The sequence below is a fragment of the Rhincodon typus genome, chromosome 1 (assembly GCF_021869965.1).
Source record: "Rhincodon typus isolate 14 chromosome 1, sRhiTyp1.1, whole genome shotgun sequence".
NCBI classification, from domain to species: Eukaryota; Metazoa; Chordata; class Chondrichthyes; order Orectolobiformes; family Rhincodontidae; genus Rhincodon; species Rhincodon typus.
The window spans coordinates 133,035,479-133,053,730 of NC_063332.1; the positions used below are offsets into that span (position 1 = coordinate 133,035,479).

An 18,252-nucleotide genomic window follows, 5' to 3' on the forward strand; every position below is an offset into this window, starting at 1 on the left:
CCCTTCTGAAGAAGGGTCCAGACCCGAAACATCAGCTTTCCTGCTCCTCTGATGCTGCTTGGCCTGCTGTGTTCATCCAGCTCTACACTTTGTTATCTCAGGTCCTGTTATTGAGCTTTTTCTTGAATAAAATTTTCTACAACCAGATAAAGGCTTAATTGCATGTGAATACTCTGTTTACCTAGTTTAATCTTAATATGCCTTCATGTTTGTAAAATCTGATGCTATTGGAAAAAGGAACCCTGCTTCACCATCTTGGGTCATCTGTGCATTTAAGCTTCCCCTTAGTGAATGTTAGATGAACTTTGAAGTATATAAGGTAAAATATGTTAGGACAAAAATGATGCTATGGAAACGAGGTAAAGCTTTGGATGGAATTAATTATGCAAAGTTTCTAGTTGACACAAAATTGTTATCAACAAAGCTAATCAGATGCTGGAATGATGTCAACAGCATTGAAGTCTATGTTTAAAAACAAATAATTCCACTTTACATACTTCAAGACCATTTATTTTTCTCTATAACATTAATTTTTCTCCATTTTAGAATAACCACAGTTACCACACTTTTTTAAGTTGCTTACCATTGTCATGCACCATTGGGCTTGCCAATCAGTGCCGTGCTCTTATTCTGAATAAAACGGTGTCTCTTTTTTTCATATCTGTTTCTTGCATCCGAGTTTCAATGAGTGCAAGACAAAATGCTTCAATTTCTAGTCTCTTTTTAGCCATGTTGAAGTGTGGAGTATATTGAATCTAAAAGTGACACATAGCTCTTAGCTGCAGTTTATCATTTCCCAAAATGGATGATGCCATCATTAAGTATGGAATAAATATCCCTTTAATGTTAATGAGGCAACATGTAGTAATTAGACTACTGTTATCAGTGCTTGGTTAAAATAAAAAAATACAGTTATCCTTTCTACATGTCTAATAGAAATGTATTATTTACAGGGTACTAACAAAGAGAGAACGATTAGCAGAAGCAAAGCGCTTAGAAGCATGGAGTAAAAATTTGAAACTCTCTAAACAGGACATTAATCTGTAAGTCTATATATTTTAATTATTGGAATGTAACTTCTATGATATCTCAAACATTTTTAAAATGATGGCAGTAAAGATGTGTGTTGAGTGGCTTTGAACAGCAATCAACCTTAAATGCAACAGGGCTGAACTCTCTTGCTGTTTCAACATATTTTCAATACGTATATGTCATGATTTCCAGCATAAAATGTGCCTCCTGGAACGCCTTTAGCTCTTCACCTATATATTCTGTGTCTGTGCGTTTCCCTCCACTTCACCGGACAAAGGAGCAGTGCTCTGAAAGCTTGTGATTTCAAAGAAACCTGTTGGACTGTTACTTGGTGTCATGTGACTGACTTTGACCCACCCAGTCAAATACTGGCACCTCCACATCATGTTTTGTTTGGCCAAGTGGTTTAAATCAGGACACCTTATTGCAGCTGAAGTTAAGCAGTTCACTTTTAAAATATTTAATACTCAAATTAATTAATTAAATAGAATAGAGAGTGTAACATGTTGGAACTGGTGGACATTGTGTAATCCACAGTGACCACCTCTGAAGCAAGTGTTGACTATTTGAGGAACTTCAGCAAAGAACTGATGAGCTGTAGTCTGAGCAGCAATCACTGACATGTCAAGGATGGGGAGAGGTACCTGGATGGTGTTTTTAAGGAGGTAAACATCTTTCTAAAATTAAATACATCAAATTTGGCCTATGGTTAGGAATAGGGGGCTGTGACTGTGGATGTGCTAGTTAAGAATATTCAGAATTTACTTTTGGAGAAGCCTCAGCCAGTGCCCTTTTTCAGTAGATACAAGATATTTTTCTCTTGGTGTGGATGAAGGCACAGGCTGAAGGGAGAATAAGTGAACTGGCCATAACATTGTGGTCAAAAATTCTAATAAGCGGGGCAGTAATAAAAGTTAGCTTAGCTAGGGGAATAGATACTGCTGTCTGCAGCAAAGACAGAAAGTCATGAAGGTTATTTTCCCTATCTGGTGCCAAGGTATTTAGAATGAGAGGTAAATAATCCAGTTGCTTTGGTCCACATGGACGCTAACAAGGGTGCAGAGGAGTTTGCTAGGTTATTGCTTGTGCAGGAAAGTTTTAGTTATGAAGAGAGATTGGTTAGACTGGAGTGGAGACTGAAGAGTTACATGATTGAAATGTAGATAATTATGAGGAGCATGGATAGAGGAGACAGGAAGGACCATTCTGCTTGGTGGAGGAATCAATGACCAGGGGCCTTAGATTTAAGGTAATGGGTAAGAGGTTTATTGAACTGAAGTGAATGATTGATTTATTGTCACTTGTATTTTACAGTGGCACGGTGGCTCAGTGGTTAGCTCTGCTGCCTCACAGTGCCAGGGATCCACCTCAATTCCAGCCTTGAGTTGCTGTCTGTTTGAAGTTTGCATATTCTCCCCATGCCTGCGTGAATTTCCTTCAGGTGCTCTGGTTTCCTCCCACAGTCCAAAGATGTGCGGGTTAGGTAGATTGGCTGTGTTAAGTTGCCCATAGTGTCGGGCAGGTGGATTAGCCATGGGAAATGCAGGATTATAGGGATAGGGTAGCAGGGTGGGTCTGGATGGGATGCTCTTTGGAATGTTGGTGTGACCCAATGGGCCGAATGGCCTGCTTCCACACTGTAGGGATTCTGTGATTCTACATGAAAAGCTTCAATTGTTACCACAATCTGACACCATTTTGAATAGTTTAAGAATAAAGATATATAACTGAAAGAGAGTCCATCTTCATTTTACTGCCTCCTCCATGAGTCCTGAGCCCTGAGCCAGCTCACCAACAATATCTGCACCTCCATCCTGTCTCGCCATTGCCTGCACCAGACCCACCAATGTAGGCATTGCCATCTTTCAAGTGCTTTCACTTTGCTGCTGCACCCACTTTGCTGATGCCAGAAGTCACTGCCTCCACTGCCACACTGCCTCACCGATAACTAGGAGGCCCCGGCCATGGGCCATTTGCAACCAGGAGCTGCCACTGCTGCCTCATTGATAACCTCTGGACCTGCCTTGATCGCAGCCAAGAGTCCCTGGCTCTGCTGCCACATCAATAATGCCAAGAGTTCCCCCTCTGAGCATACCACACTGTCACCACTAAAGCCGCCTCATCGACAATACTCGAATCCCCACTATGGGCTTACTGCAACCAGGAGTCTTTGGCTCCGCTGCCAGGCTAAGCCCCCAATGCGTCACCAAGAATCCTGTTGCATTCACCTCCTCCGAGATGCTGCCTTCCCCAACAGGAAGAAGATGAAATAAAGACAGGAGACAAAAAGGGTAAGGAAGAAGGAAGGAAGCAGCTGGTCTAAAGTGGATGGGCTCAGGAACCTAAACGCTGCCCATTTGCCCAGTCTGCCATCTTGGAATGTAATCCCAGATGGGATTTGACAAAATTCTTGTACACTCAAGGGGTGGTGGGAATCAAAACGTTTAAAAAGTATTTAGATGTGCACTTGCAATGCCAAGGTATACAAGGCTATGGCCAAGTATTGGAAAGTGGGATTAGAATAATTGTGTTTGTTGCTAACCGATTGGAAAACTACTAATGTGACATGCCTGTTCAAGAACGGAGGAAGCCACAAAGCAGAAAACTGGGCCAATTCCCTTCACATCTGTTGTTGGGAAAATGCTAGAGTCCATTATTAAGGAAGAACATTTAGAGTAACTGAATGCAGTCAAACAGAGCCAACATAGTTTAGTGAAAGGAAAATCATGTTTGTCAAATTTGAGGATATAACAAACAAAGTTGAAAGAGGAACAAGTGGATGTATTGTATTTGGATTTCCAGAAGACATTTGATAAGGTGCCACATTAAAGGTTACTGGACAAGATAGAAAGTCACAGTATTGGGCATGAATTGAGATTTGGTTAACACTTAGAAGGCAGAGTCAGGATGAATTGATCTTTTTCAGGTTGAAAATATGTAACTAGTGGAGTACCACAGGAATCAGATCTAAGGCTTCAATTATTTACTATCTATATCAATGATTTGGAAAAGGGGCAGAGTTGCTGGCGATACAGAAAATACATGGGAGGGTATGTTGTGATAAGGACACAAGCAATCTGCAAGTGACAAAAGATTAGTTGAGTAAGCGGGCATGTCTTGGCAGATGGTTTTCAATGTAGGAAGGTGTGTGGTTATGCACCTTGGTTGGAAAAATCAAAAGGCAAACTGTTATTTAAATGGAGAGACATCAAGTGCAAAGAGCTCTATGTCTTCTTGTACATGAAACACAAGCAATATGCAGAAAATATGTGACCATGATAAGTAATGAGCATTAATCCAGGATAGGCAAGAAAGCTAGTGTGCAGAAACAAGAAATTTTTTCCTTTTCTCAGTGTTTCATGTCTTCACAATTTCTCAAATATCCAAGAGTATTAACTTGGATCTACACTTGAGTTTGTCTCCACTGACTTCAGCATTCAGGCCTCACAATATCCTTAATAATTTACTCTTTCTCAGGGGTAGACCTGGATGGATTATTGATAGAACTTATAGCCCCAAAAAAGAACTCCTTTCTTAAAGAATGCCCAATAAATCAGTGAGTTCTTTATCTAAACCTGTCCCAATGTTGTCCATCTGCCATTGGTTTCTTGAACCTTCGCAGTTACCTGCTATCCTGATCAACTGGACCTTTACACCACTCCCTATTTCACATATACTGTTCCACTTTACCAGTTTTAACACTCTGTTACATCTCATATGTGATCTGGAACTAACTGATAGGGTTACATTGGTTCATACTGAGCTGGTAATGGGCTGTGTTTAATGGCTGTTCAGCCTAATTCCTTATTAGAAGTTTGAATTGTCAGGTTGTTCACGAGAGTAACTTAAGTTCTGCTTTCCGACAGTACTTAATGTTTTGATATCAGCAAGTATCTTAATTAAGCAAGGCTAAATGAAATGCCCAAAAATAGTTTTGTAGTATAGTTATTTATTTTGAATACCTATTCAGCTGCCGTCCCATTATTGCAGAGGCTTCATTTGACCACGGCTCCTTATTGATTGAGCTATAGCTACTGATATCATAGAATAGCTATCTTGTGAATTTATTACTTGAGAAAAAAAGTCGTAAGCATTTTCCAGTCAAATAAGACTAACCTGTTCCTTTACCAGTCTTAATTTTTGTACATACATAATATATAAATCATGTTATTAATTTTAGCAGACCTTCCACATTGAGAGGGAGAACCTTTATTCAACTTCTCATTTTTAGTTTATTTTATTAACCGTACAAGATTATTGGTCAGATGGCTCAGTTGGCACGTCAGGCACCTCTATGTACATGTCATTCCAAATAGAACCACCAGGATCACACACTGAGTAGTTACCAATACCTCTGAGGCTATTCTTTCCTGGTTTTGTAACCTGTGTCATACTATTGGTGGCCTCCTAATTTTTAAAAACTTATGTGCTATCATTTGCATTTTAACTAGTTGTTTCTGGGAAATAATATTACTTCGAGTAATAGATGTGAAACTGAGAGAGAATGGAGTTGATGTCTAAATTTCACTCAGCTTTATGGACAGGGTTGGGAGAGAACTGAAACCTCTGTACTCTTTTCCCTTGCTGTCCATAATCTATGTGCTTTTTTCCATTGGGAGGTCAGTTAGTTCAGTTAGCTAGATGCTGGTTGGCATTACTCTGCTATGCAAACAGCAGGGGAGCAATTGCTGTCCTAGTGAGGATACCATCACTGTCCTTCTCAACCTCACCCCTCGCCTGAGGCGTGGTGATCCTCAGGTCTCTCTCTCTTTTTTTTTTCTCTCTCTGTCTCTCTGCCTCCTATGATCTGTTAGGAGGACTATGGTGAAATTACTTTTACGATTTTGTTTTCTAAAAATACATAGGTTTCTTAGCACCTTTGGATGTGTGCAGCCAAGTTATTAAGAACAGCAAGCCTTAATTGATTAAAAGGATAATATGTTTGTGCATTCACCCCAAAAGTCAAATCACTGTGCCGCAGATACAGATGCCCATGTTCTCTCTCTCGCTCTCTCTCTCTCACACACACAGACACACACAGACACACACACACACATAAAGGGTCCAGTTCAAGGAGTAGAGAACTTTTGTCGATTGCAAGCAGAATAATGATTTATAAAAAGCTATCATTGCCAGCCCATTAAAAACAGTGCTTCACTCTGAAGGGCTAATCGAAATAGATTCACTAGCTGAAGCTGTATGTCAGAGTTGCTGTGAGATTTGCTCGCAGAGATCAGGGTTCAGCAGGTGATGAATTTGGCATTTGTACTTTAAATCACCAATCAGCACCTTTGACTATAACATGTGTGTATATATATATATATAGAGGATAGAATTTCCATTCAATGAGTTGAACTGTTTTTACATCACTAGAAATTGATTTGTTCTCATCAGTGATCTGAAGAAAACCTCCTGAGTGAGCTGGTTTGCTGTTTTGTCACGTGCAGTCATGAATTGTGGTGAACAATTAACTAATTGGAACAGGAGGCTCCATAAACAACTCATTCTCAATAATCATAGAACCGAGCACATCAGTGTAAAAGACAAAGCTGAAATATTTTATCTTCAGCCTGAGGGACCAAATGCTCCTGCCAGTCTTCAGATAATCAATTTATTCCACAGAATATCAAGAAATGGATGAAGGCAGTGAATACAGCAAAGGCTGTTAACAACTCTTCCCCAATCCAACTGACTTGAATGGACAGCCCTGACTAGTGACTAACCAGAGCTGCAGGTGTGACATTGATGTAACACTGTGCGAACAGCACCGTGTGTGTCCCTTGACTAATCACTGCTGATAACCATAAGATACCTGGCTTTGTGGTTATGCTAAACAGCAAGGCAAAATTGAAGTACAGTGAGCCTTTAAGCTCTGGTTGAGTGGGGAAAACATTAAAAAAGGCAAAGTAAGGCAAAACAAGACAAGGCAAGGTGCTATGAGCATCCAAGTAGGTGCTGAGTGAGTGAGTGATAAGAGAGCAAGCAAGGAGCCTCAAGAATTCATGAGACAGGGGGTCCTTCTCTCTGTGTATGAAGTGCTCTGGCATAAATGAAAGAACTGTATTGTAAGTAGATCAGAGATATGCCATGAGAGTATGGTGAGGCTGATATATATCTGATGCTAACCCCTGTGGATGGAGCAGGGGTACAGACAGGCATTCCCTATGAAAAATGCTCTGAAATGTTGGTGATTGATATCCAAATGAAGGCCCCAAGGACCAAGTGGTGAATGGGAGTCACCAGATACTCTTTGACTTTCATGTTAGTCATACAGTTTTAATCTGGAATGTGGGAGGACAGAAAACTGCAAATTAATGAGGCAAGATTAGGTACTAATGACATACAAATGATTGTAAATTGATGCAATTAGGCCTTGATCAGATCATGAGCAAACTTCTCACCTGCAAAACCATGGTTGGAGAATTGGATAATTTTCTCTTCACGTCATAAATCTCATTTATGCCGATCTCATTCATTTTCCCAAATGAGTCACCAATCCTAATGTCATTGAGAGGCTGGGAAAATTCCAGCCATTGGTCTGTATTTTACATTTCTTTGGCTAAATCTGAGTTGCGATAAGTTTATTGGAGTGTTCTTTCGAGGTGTCTTACCAAACTCACCTCATTAATTACCTAAGATACCCCCATGGCATTGCTGACATCTGACTTCATGCCACATGTTTTTTCTGGACAACTTGGCTGCTCAGTGGATATCCCAAAATTCATTTGCATCCTTTGCACCTGTGCCATTTTAAAAACTCATTGTGTCCCTTAACAAGCACTGTCAGTACTGAGCTGCCCTGCATGGTTAGTGACATTTCTCCCTCAGATAAGGAAATCAGTGCCCCACCTACCAGTCAGAGACCTGAAGGTGGGGACTTGTGGGACTTCCTTCTTCCCCATGGCAAACAGTGGAGGTCACAATATCAGACCGTGCCAGCTTGGTCTGAGGTTTCCACCCAGTTTAAAGTAGTCACAGTTGTCTGGAAGATTACATAGTGCTGTAAGAAGAAAGTCACTGGTCCTTCTTCACTCTGCCAAGGTATGAATCACCATCCTCACTTCAATGTCGCACACTTGTTCTATTTCTGCTACTGTACCCACCTCACACCAAGATTCATGTTCTACCATTCAGCATGCCTGCAATATTTTCCCCATACACTCTCACCCACCCAAAGGCTTGATGCCACTAACCCTGCATGCCCTCTGCATTGCCTACCCACTCACTTGGGACACCTCACCTGTGCCAGCAGTAAAATCTGAGCCATCTACTTTCAACTCCTGTAAAACCTACCTCTTTCATTCTATGAGGAAAACAGTCATAGATGCGGGAGTAGGCTATTCAGTCCCTCAGGCCTATTCCATGATTCAATAAGATCATAGCTGATCCGTGGACTAACTCCATATGCTTGCCTTGTGCCCATAACTCTTAATATCTTTGCTCGACAAAAATGCATCTATCTTGGATTTAAAATTAACAGCAGATCCTGCATCCACTGCTATTTGTGGAAAAGAGTTGCAAACATTTTCCACCCTTTGTGTGAGGGAGTGCTTCCCGGTGCTCAAAATTGGGGCATAAAGAGTCAGTACTGGTGATGTGCTATCTGCCATTTGACTCCTCACCTCTAATGAGGAGAGGATCCTTACACCAACTGCCCTGAGCTGGGGATGGATTAATATTGGAACATATCCTTAACTTATTATGCTGGAATCCCTTGGGCGAAAGCTAGCTCCCTTGGCTTGACTAAGTCCTGCTGACAACTATGACAAGCTTCTTGGCTTTGTGTCTGTGCTAAATAGCACAGCAAGACAGCAGTAATATGAGACTAATGTCTCTTGCTGAGGAACCAAAGTGCAAAAAATCAAGGCATGAGTGCTGTGAGCATTCAGGTAGACTCAGAGTGAGTGAATGCTTTGATAGCAAATGAGTTTGGAGATGCACCCTGGTCCAGTCCATGTGTGTGTCCCTGAATGCACAATTTCCTTGTTGTAAACATTACAATGATCGTTGCTGGTGCAACATTGAATTGTAGAATCTTGCTTTAAGTGGATTGAAGCTATGTCGTGAAGGCTGTTAGTAGTTGACATATGTCAGATGCCGCTGTCCATGGACAGGGTGCATGTGGCCAGTGCCCATGGAATGTGACCTGAAATGTTGGTGCCAAGTTTCCAACATGGAGGTTATTCAGCACAAAGTGGTAAACTGAAACCATGAGATGCTCACTCTGATTTTCTTGTCTAATTTTCCTGACTTCAAGCTTGTTTGGCAAGAGGCCGAATATTAATAAAGTGAGTTGTTCTATTAACAAGGCACATAACAACCAACAATCACTATAAATTGGCAGTACATCATTGCACAGCAAGAATCATGCAGCATGACTTACGAGAAATGTAAAAGCTGGTTTGAGTTGCTTGAGATGTGCGTTGCTGCAGTTGTCACCTATTCTGCCATACATCTCGCCACTGTCGACATTCCATATTAAGATTCTGCCCATATTAACTACAGGGGGTTCTGCTATAATGTGTGTTCTAGCAATGCGAATTGGGTATAACGTGACTGACGAATAGGGGACACTATTTCTAAAACGCGAACTTATGTTGGCTGTAACCCATTTCCATTGGTGCACGGAGGAATATGCGTTGACATCACATGATCGTTTTGCAGGCTTTGTCCTGAGCATGCGCCATGTTAGTGCCAAAGAGTCTCCATGCCGGCATCATGTGATCATCGAGGTTTCTGTGAGAGGTACAGTGCTCTGTTTTATTTTGCACATTCTGTCATGTTACTCACAAAAATGTGAGGACAAAGTGCCAAGAATGTTAGCAAGAAGCATCCAGGTGATAAAATTGCTTGTGGCAAATGTAAAAGGAAGGATATACCACTAGAAGAGAAGCTAGATGTTGTAAAGCGTTTTGAGCGTAATGAGAGAACATGTGATTTGTTTGTGTAATAGGAATAAAGGAGTCTACCTTACGCACCATTAGACACAAGGCAGAAAAGATTAAAGCAAGCTTTATTGTTGGAACAAGTCTGAGTGCTAGGGACTTGAGGAGATGGAGCGCCTTCTAAGTATGTGGATAGAAGATCAAACGAAAAAGTGATCTGGGACCACCCTTCTCACCATGAAAGAGAAAGCCTTATCAATTTATGAAGATCTTGCAGATATGCCTGGCTTTAGTGCTAGCAGTGAATGGTTTGCTGGTTTTAAGAGCCGCTATGCTTTTCATAACGTAAAGCTATGTGGTGAAGCTGCCAGTACAGATGAGGAGCATACAATGGCTTTTCCTCCCATTGTAAAAAAACTAATTGAAGAAGGCTCAACTTAGAGCAAATTTTCAATTTGGGTGAGACAGGTTTATACTGGAAGCGAATACCATCAAGAATGTACATTTCTATGAATGAAGCACACTCTCCAGGCTTTAAGGTGGCGAAGAATCATATGACTGTGCTGCTGGGTGCCAATGCCAGTGGAGACTTAAAGCTTAAGCCTGTGGTGGCGTACCACTCTGCAACCCACGAGTCTTTAAAGGTTACCTTAAGTCTACTCTAGACATCTACTTTCGGTCAAGCAAAATAGGTTGGATGATGGCAAATTTTTTCTGATCTTATTGTTGATGTTTTCGAAGATGTTTTTAGAAAGTATTGCAGGAAAAAACTTTGGATTTCAAGATTCTTCTCATCCTGGATAATGTACCAAGCCATCATCCCACAATTGGTGAGCTTCCTGAAAACAAAGTGCTATTTCTACCCCCAAACACAACCTCTCTCCTTCAACCCATGGGCCAGGGTGCAATAGCAGCTTTTAAAGCTTATTATTTAAGGCGCACAGTTAAGAGGCTGATTGCAGCCCTGAGGGGGATAAGGACAGTGTTCTTCAATTTTGGAAGAGCTTTAACATCAAGAATGCAATTGTATTATCATGGAGGCCTGATATGATGTCAGTAAGGACTGCTTGTATGCAATTTGGCAGAAGCTTCTCCCAGATTTTTTTCAAGATTTTAAAACCTTTGATCTGTCAGAGGAGCTTCCAAGACTCAAAGAACATTGTGCTGATCTTGCAAAGCAAGTTAGATTTGAAGAAGTGGAGAGTAAGGATGTTGAAGAGCTGCTTGAGTTCCACTGTGAAGACCTCTCTACAGCTGATCTGCAACAACTTGTTGCTGAGTGGGAAGTGAAAGCTGGAGATGAAGTAGTAGTCCAGGATGTAGCACCACGAGAGCTTTCCACTTCTGTTTTGTCTTCTATCCTGAGGGAAATTGATAAGCAGTTGCAGCTCTTAGAGGACAACAAATACAATGCAGAACGCAGCAGGGTAGCAGTTCGTGGAATAAGATCTTATTTGGCACAGTATGAACAGCTTCTTCACACAAGAAGAAAAAGGGCAAAGCAGCATAAACTGGATGTCTTTTTTAACCCAACCCCCAAGAAACAGTCAGAAGACAATGAACTACTGCCATCCACTTCTGGATTAACTATTTTTTGCCCTAATCCTGCAGCCATAACTGTGCTTGAAGGTGATGATGATGACAACCCTCAGCCCCTGCATTAGCAACAGAGTAACCCCAAAACCTCCACCCATCAAGTCATCGTGACATTTTTTCAAGATAAGGTGTTAAATTTACTTTTATTTCATTATTACATATGAATTAAACATTTATTCAAACTGTGCTATCGTTTGTGTTAAGCTTTTGAGTGATTTTTGAGCAATTTTGAGTGATTTTTTTGGTGGTCTGCCCTTAAGCCCGCTTTTCCCATAGGCCCCATTATTTCTATAGTGCAATTTTCTATAATGCAATGTTGCACAGGAATGCAACTATTGCATTATAGCAGAACTCTCTCTTTATTGTAGTGTAAGGGCAGCATATGATAACTATTGCGATGTGAGGAATGCAGTGATTAAATTATGTACAATCAGACTACATGAACAGAAATGACATAAATGAGCAGATAAGGGGATGAAATTAGTTTTTGATAGTAAAGGAAAACTGGTGATAGTGAGCAAATTGACGGCCTGTTTTATTCACCAATACATTTCCCTTTCCATTAAAACTCAGGCAGGGCAGAAAATGGACTGTCAATTTGTTATTGCCATTTTTTGTAATCATCCAAGACAATTTTGTACCCTGTTTCCTGAAAAATGCTGTGGGAAATTTCTATTACTTTATTTGCATTTGTGGACATTTGTTCACTATATTTGCATAATCAGTCCTATTTTCATTGAACAATATGTAATATTCCAAGTAATATATAATGTTTCAATTGAAATTGTCATGTTTAATATAAATGAATGACTGCCATTATTGTATGGTATCAGTTGCAACACAGGGGAAGTAGCGGTGGAGTAGTTTTGTTGTTGGACAAGTAACCCATGGACCCAGGCGCAGATGATAGAGTTTGAATTCAGTTAGTAAAGCTGTAATTAAAATACATCTGGTTCACTAGGTAAGGTAAATATACCATCTTCACATGGTCTGGCCTACATGTGACTTCACATCCACAGTTACGTGGTGACATTATTGCCCTATGAAATTGAATGGCCCACCCAGTATTAACTAAGACAACAGAAGCACAACTACACACTCAACCCAGTTGATCCTGCAAAGTCCTCCTTTGTAACATTTGAGGATTGTGCTTGAAATTGGGAGAGCAGTCCCACAGACTGATATACTCATTCACACATGGTAAAGTCAGCAAGGCTCTGTCAAGGAGCAGTCATGCCTGACACATTGCTAGAATTCTTTGAGGAGATAATGAATAAGTTAGACATAGAAGAGCTAGTGGATGTAATCTATTTGGATTACCAGAAGGCCTTTGACAAGGTGCCACCACAGATGGCAGCTAAATAAGATAACAGCCTATAGTGTTAGGGGCAAGGTACTGGCATGGATAGAGGATTGGCTGACTAGCAGAAGGCAGAAGAGTAGGATAATTGGGTCTTTTCCAGGGTGATAGCCAGTGACTAGTGGAGTTGTGCAGCCGTTTGTGTTGGGACCACAACTATTCACGTTATACATTTATGATCTGGATGAAGGAACTGAAGGAATTGTTGCTAAGTTTGCAGATGACACAAAGAAAGGTGAAGGGACAGGTAGGGTTGAGGAGGTGGGGTGCTGCAGAAGGACCTAGACAAACTAGGAGAGTGGCCAAAGAAGTGGCAGATGGAATACACTTTCCTACATTGTGAGGTTAGGCACTTTAGTAGGAAGAAGAGATGCACAAGATTCTAAATGTGGAAAGCCTTTGGAAATCTGAAGCACAAAGGTAAATAGGAGTTCTAGTTCAGGATTCTCTTAAGGTTGACATGCAGGTTCAGTTGGCAGTTAGGAAGGCCAATGCAATGTTAGCATTCATTTCAAAAGGGCTTGAAGGTCCTGATCAGAATGCATTTGGAATATTGTGCAGATAGCAAGAACTGCAGCTGCTGGAAGTCAGAGTCGATACAGTGTGGAGCTAGAGGGACACAGCAGGTCAGGCAGCATCAGTGGAGCAGAAACGTCGATGTGTCGGCTCAGGATCCTTCATCGGGACTCAGAACTCATCAGTCCTGATGAAGAGTCCCGATTTGACATGTCAACTTTCCCGCTTCTCTGATGCTGCCTGACCTGCTTTTTTTCTCCAGCTTCACATTGTATCGACATTGGAATATTGAGAGTGGTTTTGGACGTATCTAAGGAAGGATGTGCTGGCCTTAGATTGGGCACAGAGCAGGTTTATAAGAACAATCCAGGAGGAGCAGTTGGGGACTCTGGGTCTGGTACTCAATGGAGTTTAGAAGGATGTGGGAGGATTTCATTGAAACTTACAGAATACTGAGAGGTCTGGATAGAGTGGACATGGAGAAAATGTTTCCACAAGTAGGAGAGATTAGGACTTGAGGGCACAGTGAAAGGGTGAAGGGACAGCCCTTTAGAATTGACATGAGGAATTTCTTCAACCAAAGGGTAGTAAATCTGTGGAGGCCAACTCATTGAATGTAGTTCAGATAGAGATAGATAGCTTCTTGATTAGTTGGGGATCAGAGGTCATGGGAAGAAGACTGGAAAATGGGGTTGAGAAACATATCAGCTATGATGGAATGGTAGAGCAGACTCGGTGGGCCTATATCTTATATACTTGTGGAATCACACCTTACAGGCAATGTCATGCTGTCTTGGATGGCCCTTCTGGTCTTGATCCTCACTTTCATCCTGGGAAAATTGCAATCAATCCCATTCTATATCCAGGACATCTCCTTTTGTTAGCTTTAGTTGTGATGAATTGATACAACATACCCTTTCTGGGCTGTACTGTAAGGGTCTGCTGAAATAGTCCAGACATCTAAAACTCTTCTTAAGGAGGTCTGGGATCTGTTCAATTATGGCACCGGTGGAACCATGGTTAATGTTTTAAAGCTTAAGGAAAAAATCAGAAACTTCTTTCACAATATCGACCATTGATCTTTTTCATTCTAGTTAATTTTTTGCAACCGCCTCACCATTGCTCATACCGTCTAGGCATGGGAAAATCCCCTCACATTCTGTGTTGAGCAGACCAGGATGAGGCATTCCACTCCCGTACATCTCAGTTGTCCTCGTTTTTCAAGGACCGTAACTTCCCCTCCTCGGTGGTCGAGAACGCCCTCAACCGTGTCTCCCACATCTCCCGCACCTCATCCCTCACACCCCGTCCACGCAATAAAAACCAAAAAAGAATCCCCCTCGTCCTCACGTACCACCCCACCAACCTCCGGATCCAACGCATCATCCTCCGACACTTCCGCCATCTGCAATCCGACCCCACCACCAAAGACATCTTTCCCTCCCCACCTTTATCTGCTTTCCGGAGGGACAACTCTCTCCGTGACTCCCTTGTCCGCTCCACACTCCCCTCCAGCTCCACCACACCCGGCACTTTTCCCTGCAACCGCAGGAAGTGCTACACCTGCCCCCATACCTCCTCCCTCACCCCCATCCCAGGCCCCAAGAAGACTTTCCACATCAAGCAGATGTTCACCTGCACATCTGCCAATGTGGTATACTGCATCCGCTGTACCCGGTGTGGCTTCCTCTACATCGGGGAAACCAAGCGGAGGCTCGGGGACCGCTTTGCAGAACACCTACGCTCGGTTCGCAATAAACAACTGCACCTCCCAGTCGCGAACCATTTCAACTCCCCCTCCCATTCCTCAGACGACATGTCCATCCTGGGCCTCCTGCAGTGCCACAACGATGCCACCCGAAGGTTGCAGGAACAGCAACTCATATTCCGCTTGGGAACCCTGCAGCCCAATGGTATCAATGTGGATTTCACAAGTTTCAAAATCTCCCCTCCCCCTACCGCATCCCAAAACCAGTCCAGCTCGTCCCTGCCTCCCTAACCTGTTCTTCCTCCCACCTATCCCCTCCTCCCACCTCAAGCCGCACCTCCATCTCCTACCGACCAACCTCATCCCGCCCCCTTGACCTGTCCGTCCTCCCTGGACTGACCTATCCCCTTCCTAACTCCCTACCTACACTCACCTTTCCTGGCCCCATCCCCGCCTCTTCGACCTGTTTGTTTCCTCTCCACCTATCCTCTCCTCTATCCCTCTTCTATCCGCCTCCCACTCTCTCCCTATTTATTTCAAAACCCCCTTCCCCTCCCCCTTTTCTGATGAAGGGTCTAGGCCCGAAACGTCAGCCTCTCTGCTCCTATGATGCTGCTTGGCCTGCTGTGTTCATCCAGCCCTGCACCTTGTTGTCTCGGATTCTCCAGCATCTGCAGTTCCTACTATCCCTGTGTCATTTAAACTTGTTAGTAAAGCATCAAAACAGCTGGTAGGAATGTTTGACATCATGGGAGCTGCAGTTTTGAGGTATCACATACATGAAGGTATCACCCCACATATTTGCCCTTCCCAGACGGAATTCTGTAAGAGGCGCTGCTGACCCTACTCAGATGGCTTCTGGTTTCTGTATTGCCTTCTGTAGTAATGCTATGGATCTAAATTTTGCATGCATGGTTAAGATGCTGGACACAAACTGTTTTTGTTACAGGAAAAATCAATTTGTTTCTAACTTTAACATTGCATTCAAAATAAACTGAACTCTGCATTTTTTCTATCATAAAAGTGATACTTTAATTTTCTGTACCATTAACCACCTCTATCCCATTCTGTCTAAGAAAATACATTGAAAATGCAGGGGACAGAAGGAAGCCACTTGGGTAATAATGTCAGCATGGACTGGAAAAGAGTAACCCAGCCTAATGCTACTTATGTAATATCATAATCCTAGATATTACAGTAATTGATGTGCACATCCAAATATGTTTTAAGTACAATCAGAGTTTTTGCCTCTGCCAGGTTTTTCAGGTAGAGTTTCAGACCCCTCACCATCCTTGAGATGAAAGAGTTCTCCTCAGGGGCCCATTTTAATCCTTCTACCAATTATGATAAATATCTTCTCCCTTGTTATTGACCTCTCTGCTATGCGGAATACATCCTTTCTAGCCATTGAATCTAGACCCTTCATTATTTTCGATACTTCACCTGACACTCCCACCACAATCCTGCCCTCCTCTGTTCCAAGGAAAACAAGAGCCTTTCTAATCTTCTTCAGAGCTAAAATACTCCATCTTACTAGAATCCTTGTAAACTAATCCATACTCCTCTCCTGCAGTCACATCCTTCTTGTAATGTCGTGCCCAGAATAGAAACAGTACTCTAACTGTTACCCACCTATGTTTTATGCAGTTTGAGCATCAAATTGCTATTTTTATATTCTATGCCTTGGATAATAAAGGAAAGTGTCCCATACAATTTTTAACCACATTTTCTGTCTGACTTGCCAACTTCAAGGATTTGTGAACATATGTTCAAGAGGCAGAGGCACTGATATTCTTAGTGTATGCCGATACGCTTCTCAGTATGTTCAACATTTATTGTGTACTCCTTTACCTTGTTTGTCTTCTCCAAATTTATTACCTCTCACTTCTTCAAATTAAGTTCCATTTGTTATTTTAACCTACATGACTAGCACATTAATTCTTTTTGCAGCCTACAATTTCTTTCCTAACTAGAGACCACACGGCTAATTTTTAAATCACTTCTTAATAATGACTGCTTTAAAATCTAAGTCATTGATGTATACCATGAAAAGGAACAGATCTAGTATAGAACCTCACTGGAAATAGTAGTCACAAAAACACTTTTATTGACCATTACACTTTGCTTCTTGCCACTGAGCCAATGTTGGATTTAACTTGTCATTACCCTCTGGACCCCATGGGCATTTATATTTTTGGCACGGTTGCCACTCGGGACCTTGTGAAAAAAATCTTGCTGAAATCAACGTAGACTAAATCAAACATGCTAGCCCCATTGACCCTCCTTGTTATCTCTTCAAAAAATTCAAATGTTAGTTAGACATATCCTTCCTAACCAGTCCATGCTGATTGCCCTAAATTAATCTATGTATTTCAAAATGAAAATTAGTACTCTGATTTTTTCTCCAATAATTTGCCATACCATTGAGATTAGGCCACCTGACCTGTAATTAATCAGTTTATTCTTTCTTTCTGTTCAAGCAATGTTAACAATCTTGCAGTTCTGCAGTCTTCCAGTACCTCTGCCTGTAGCCAGAGAGAATTGCAAATGTTCATCTGAGCTTCTACTATTTACTTTGTTGTCTCTTTTAACAACCTATGTGTTTCACACAGGCCTGACAATTTCTTTGGTTTCAACGAAACTAAATTTGTTAACATTTCCACTCTTACTATGATTAACATCCACCCCTCCCACCTTATGTTGTCCTTTAGTGATACTGATTTACCTGCAAAAAGCTATTTCCAGTCTACTTTTGTCGAACGACATCTCAGCTGAGTAAAATTGGCTCATCCGTAGTTAAAAATTATCTACCCTGGTCTATCATTGTCTTTTTCCATAGCTATGTTAAATCTATCTGAATTATGATCACCACCAGACAGTGACTTGACTGAACTTAACTCAGGAATTTCAGTCACAGTAAGTAGTCCCATTTATTGAAATAATTAAGAACATAACCATAGACAAGACTAGAGATGTTAATTGAAATTTAATCACCAAAATAATCAAACACAGGTTATGTGTGGTGGCTGTAGAATATGGGAGCATGTAGGCACCTGTGTGATCCGTTAAGTTTGTCTGGTTGAAGGGACTTCAGCTCAAAGTCATTGAGCTGGAGGCTGACCTGTGACACGTAGTGAGGGGAATATTACTGGGAC

General features: G+C 41.7%; 1 protein-coding gene across 1 annotated transcript in view; it reads left to right on the forward strand.

Moving 5' to 3' along the window:
- The window catches only part of ttc29 (tetratricopeptide repeat domain 29), a 239,492-nt gene that overhangs the window by 40,558 nt on the left and 180,682 nt on the right, over window positions 1-18,252 (forward strand). Inside the window, exon 3 of the mRNA XM_048607027.1 lies at window positions 954-1,043. Within this exon, the coding sequence (XP_048462984.1) occupies window positions 954-1,043 (90 nt within the window). The remainder of the gene's footprint in view (window positions 1-953; window positions 1,044-18,252) is intronic.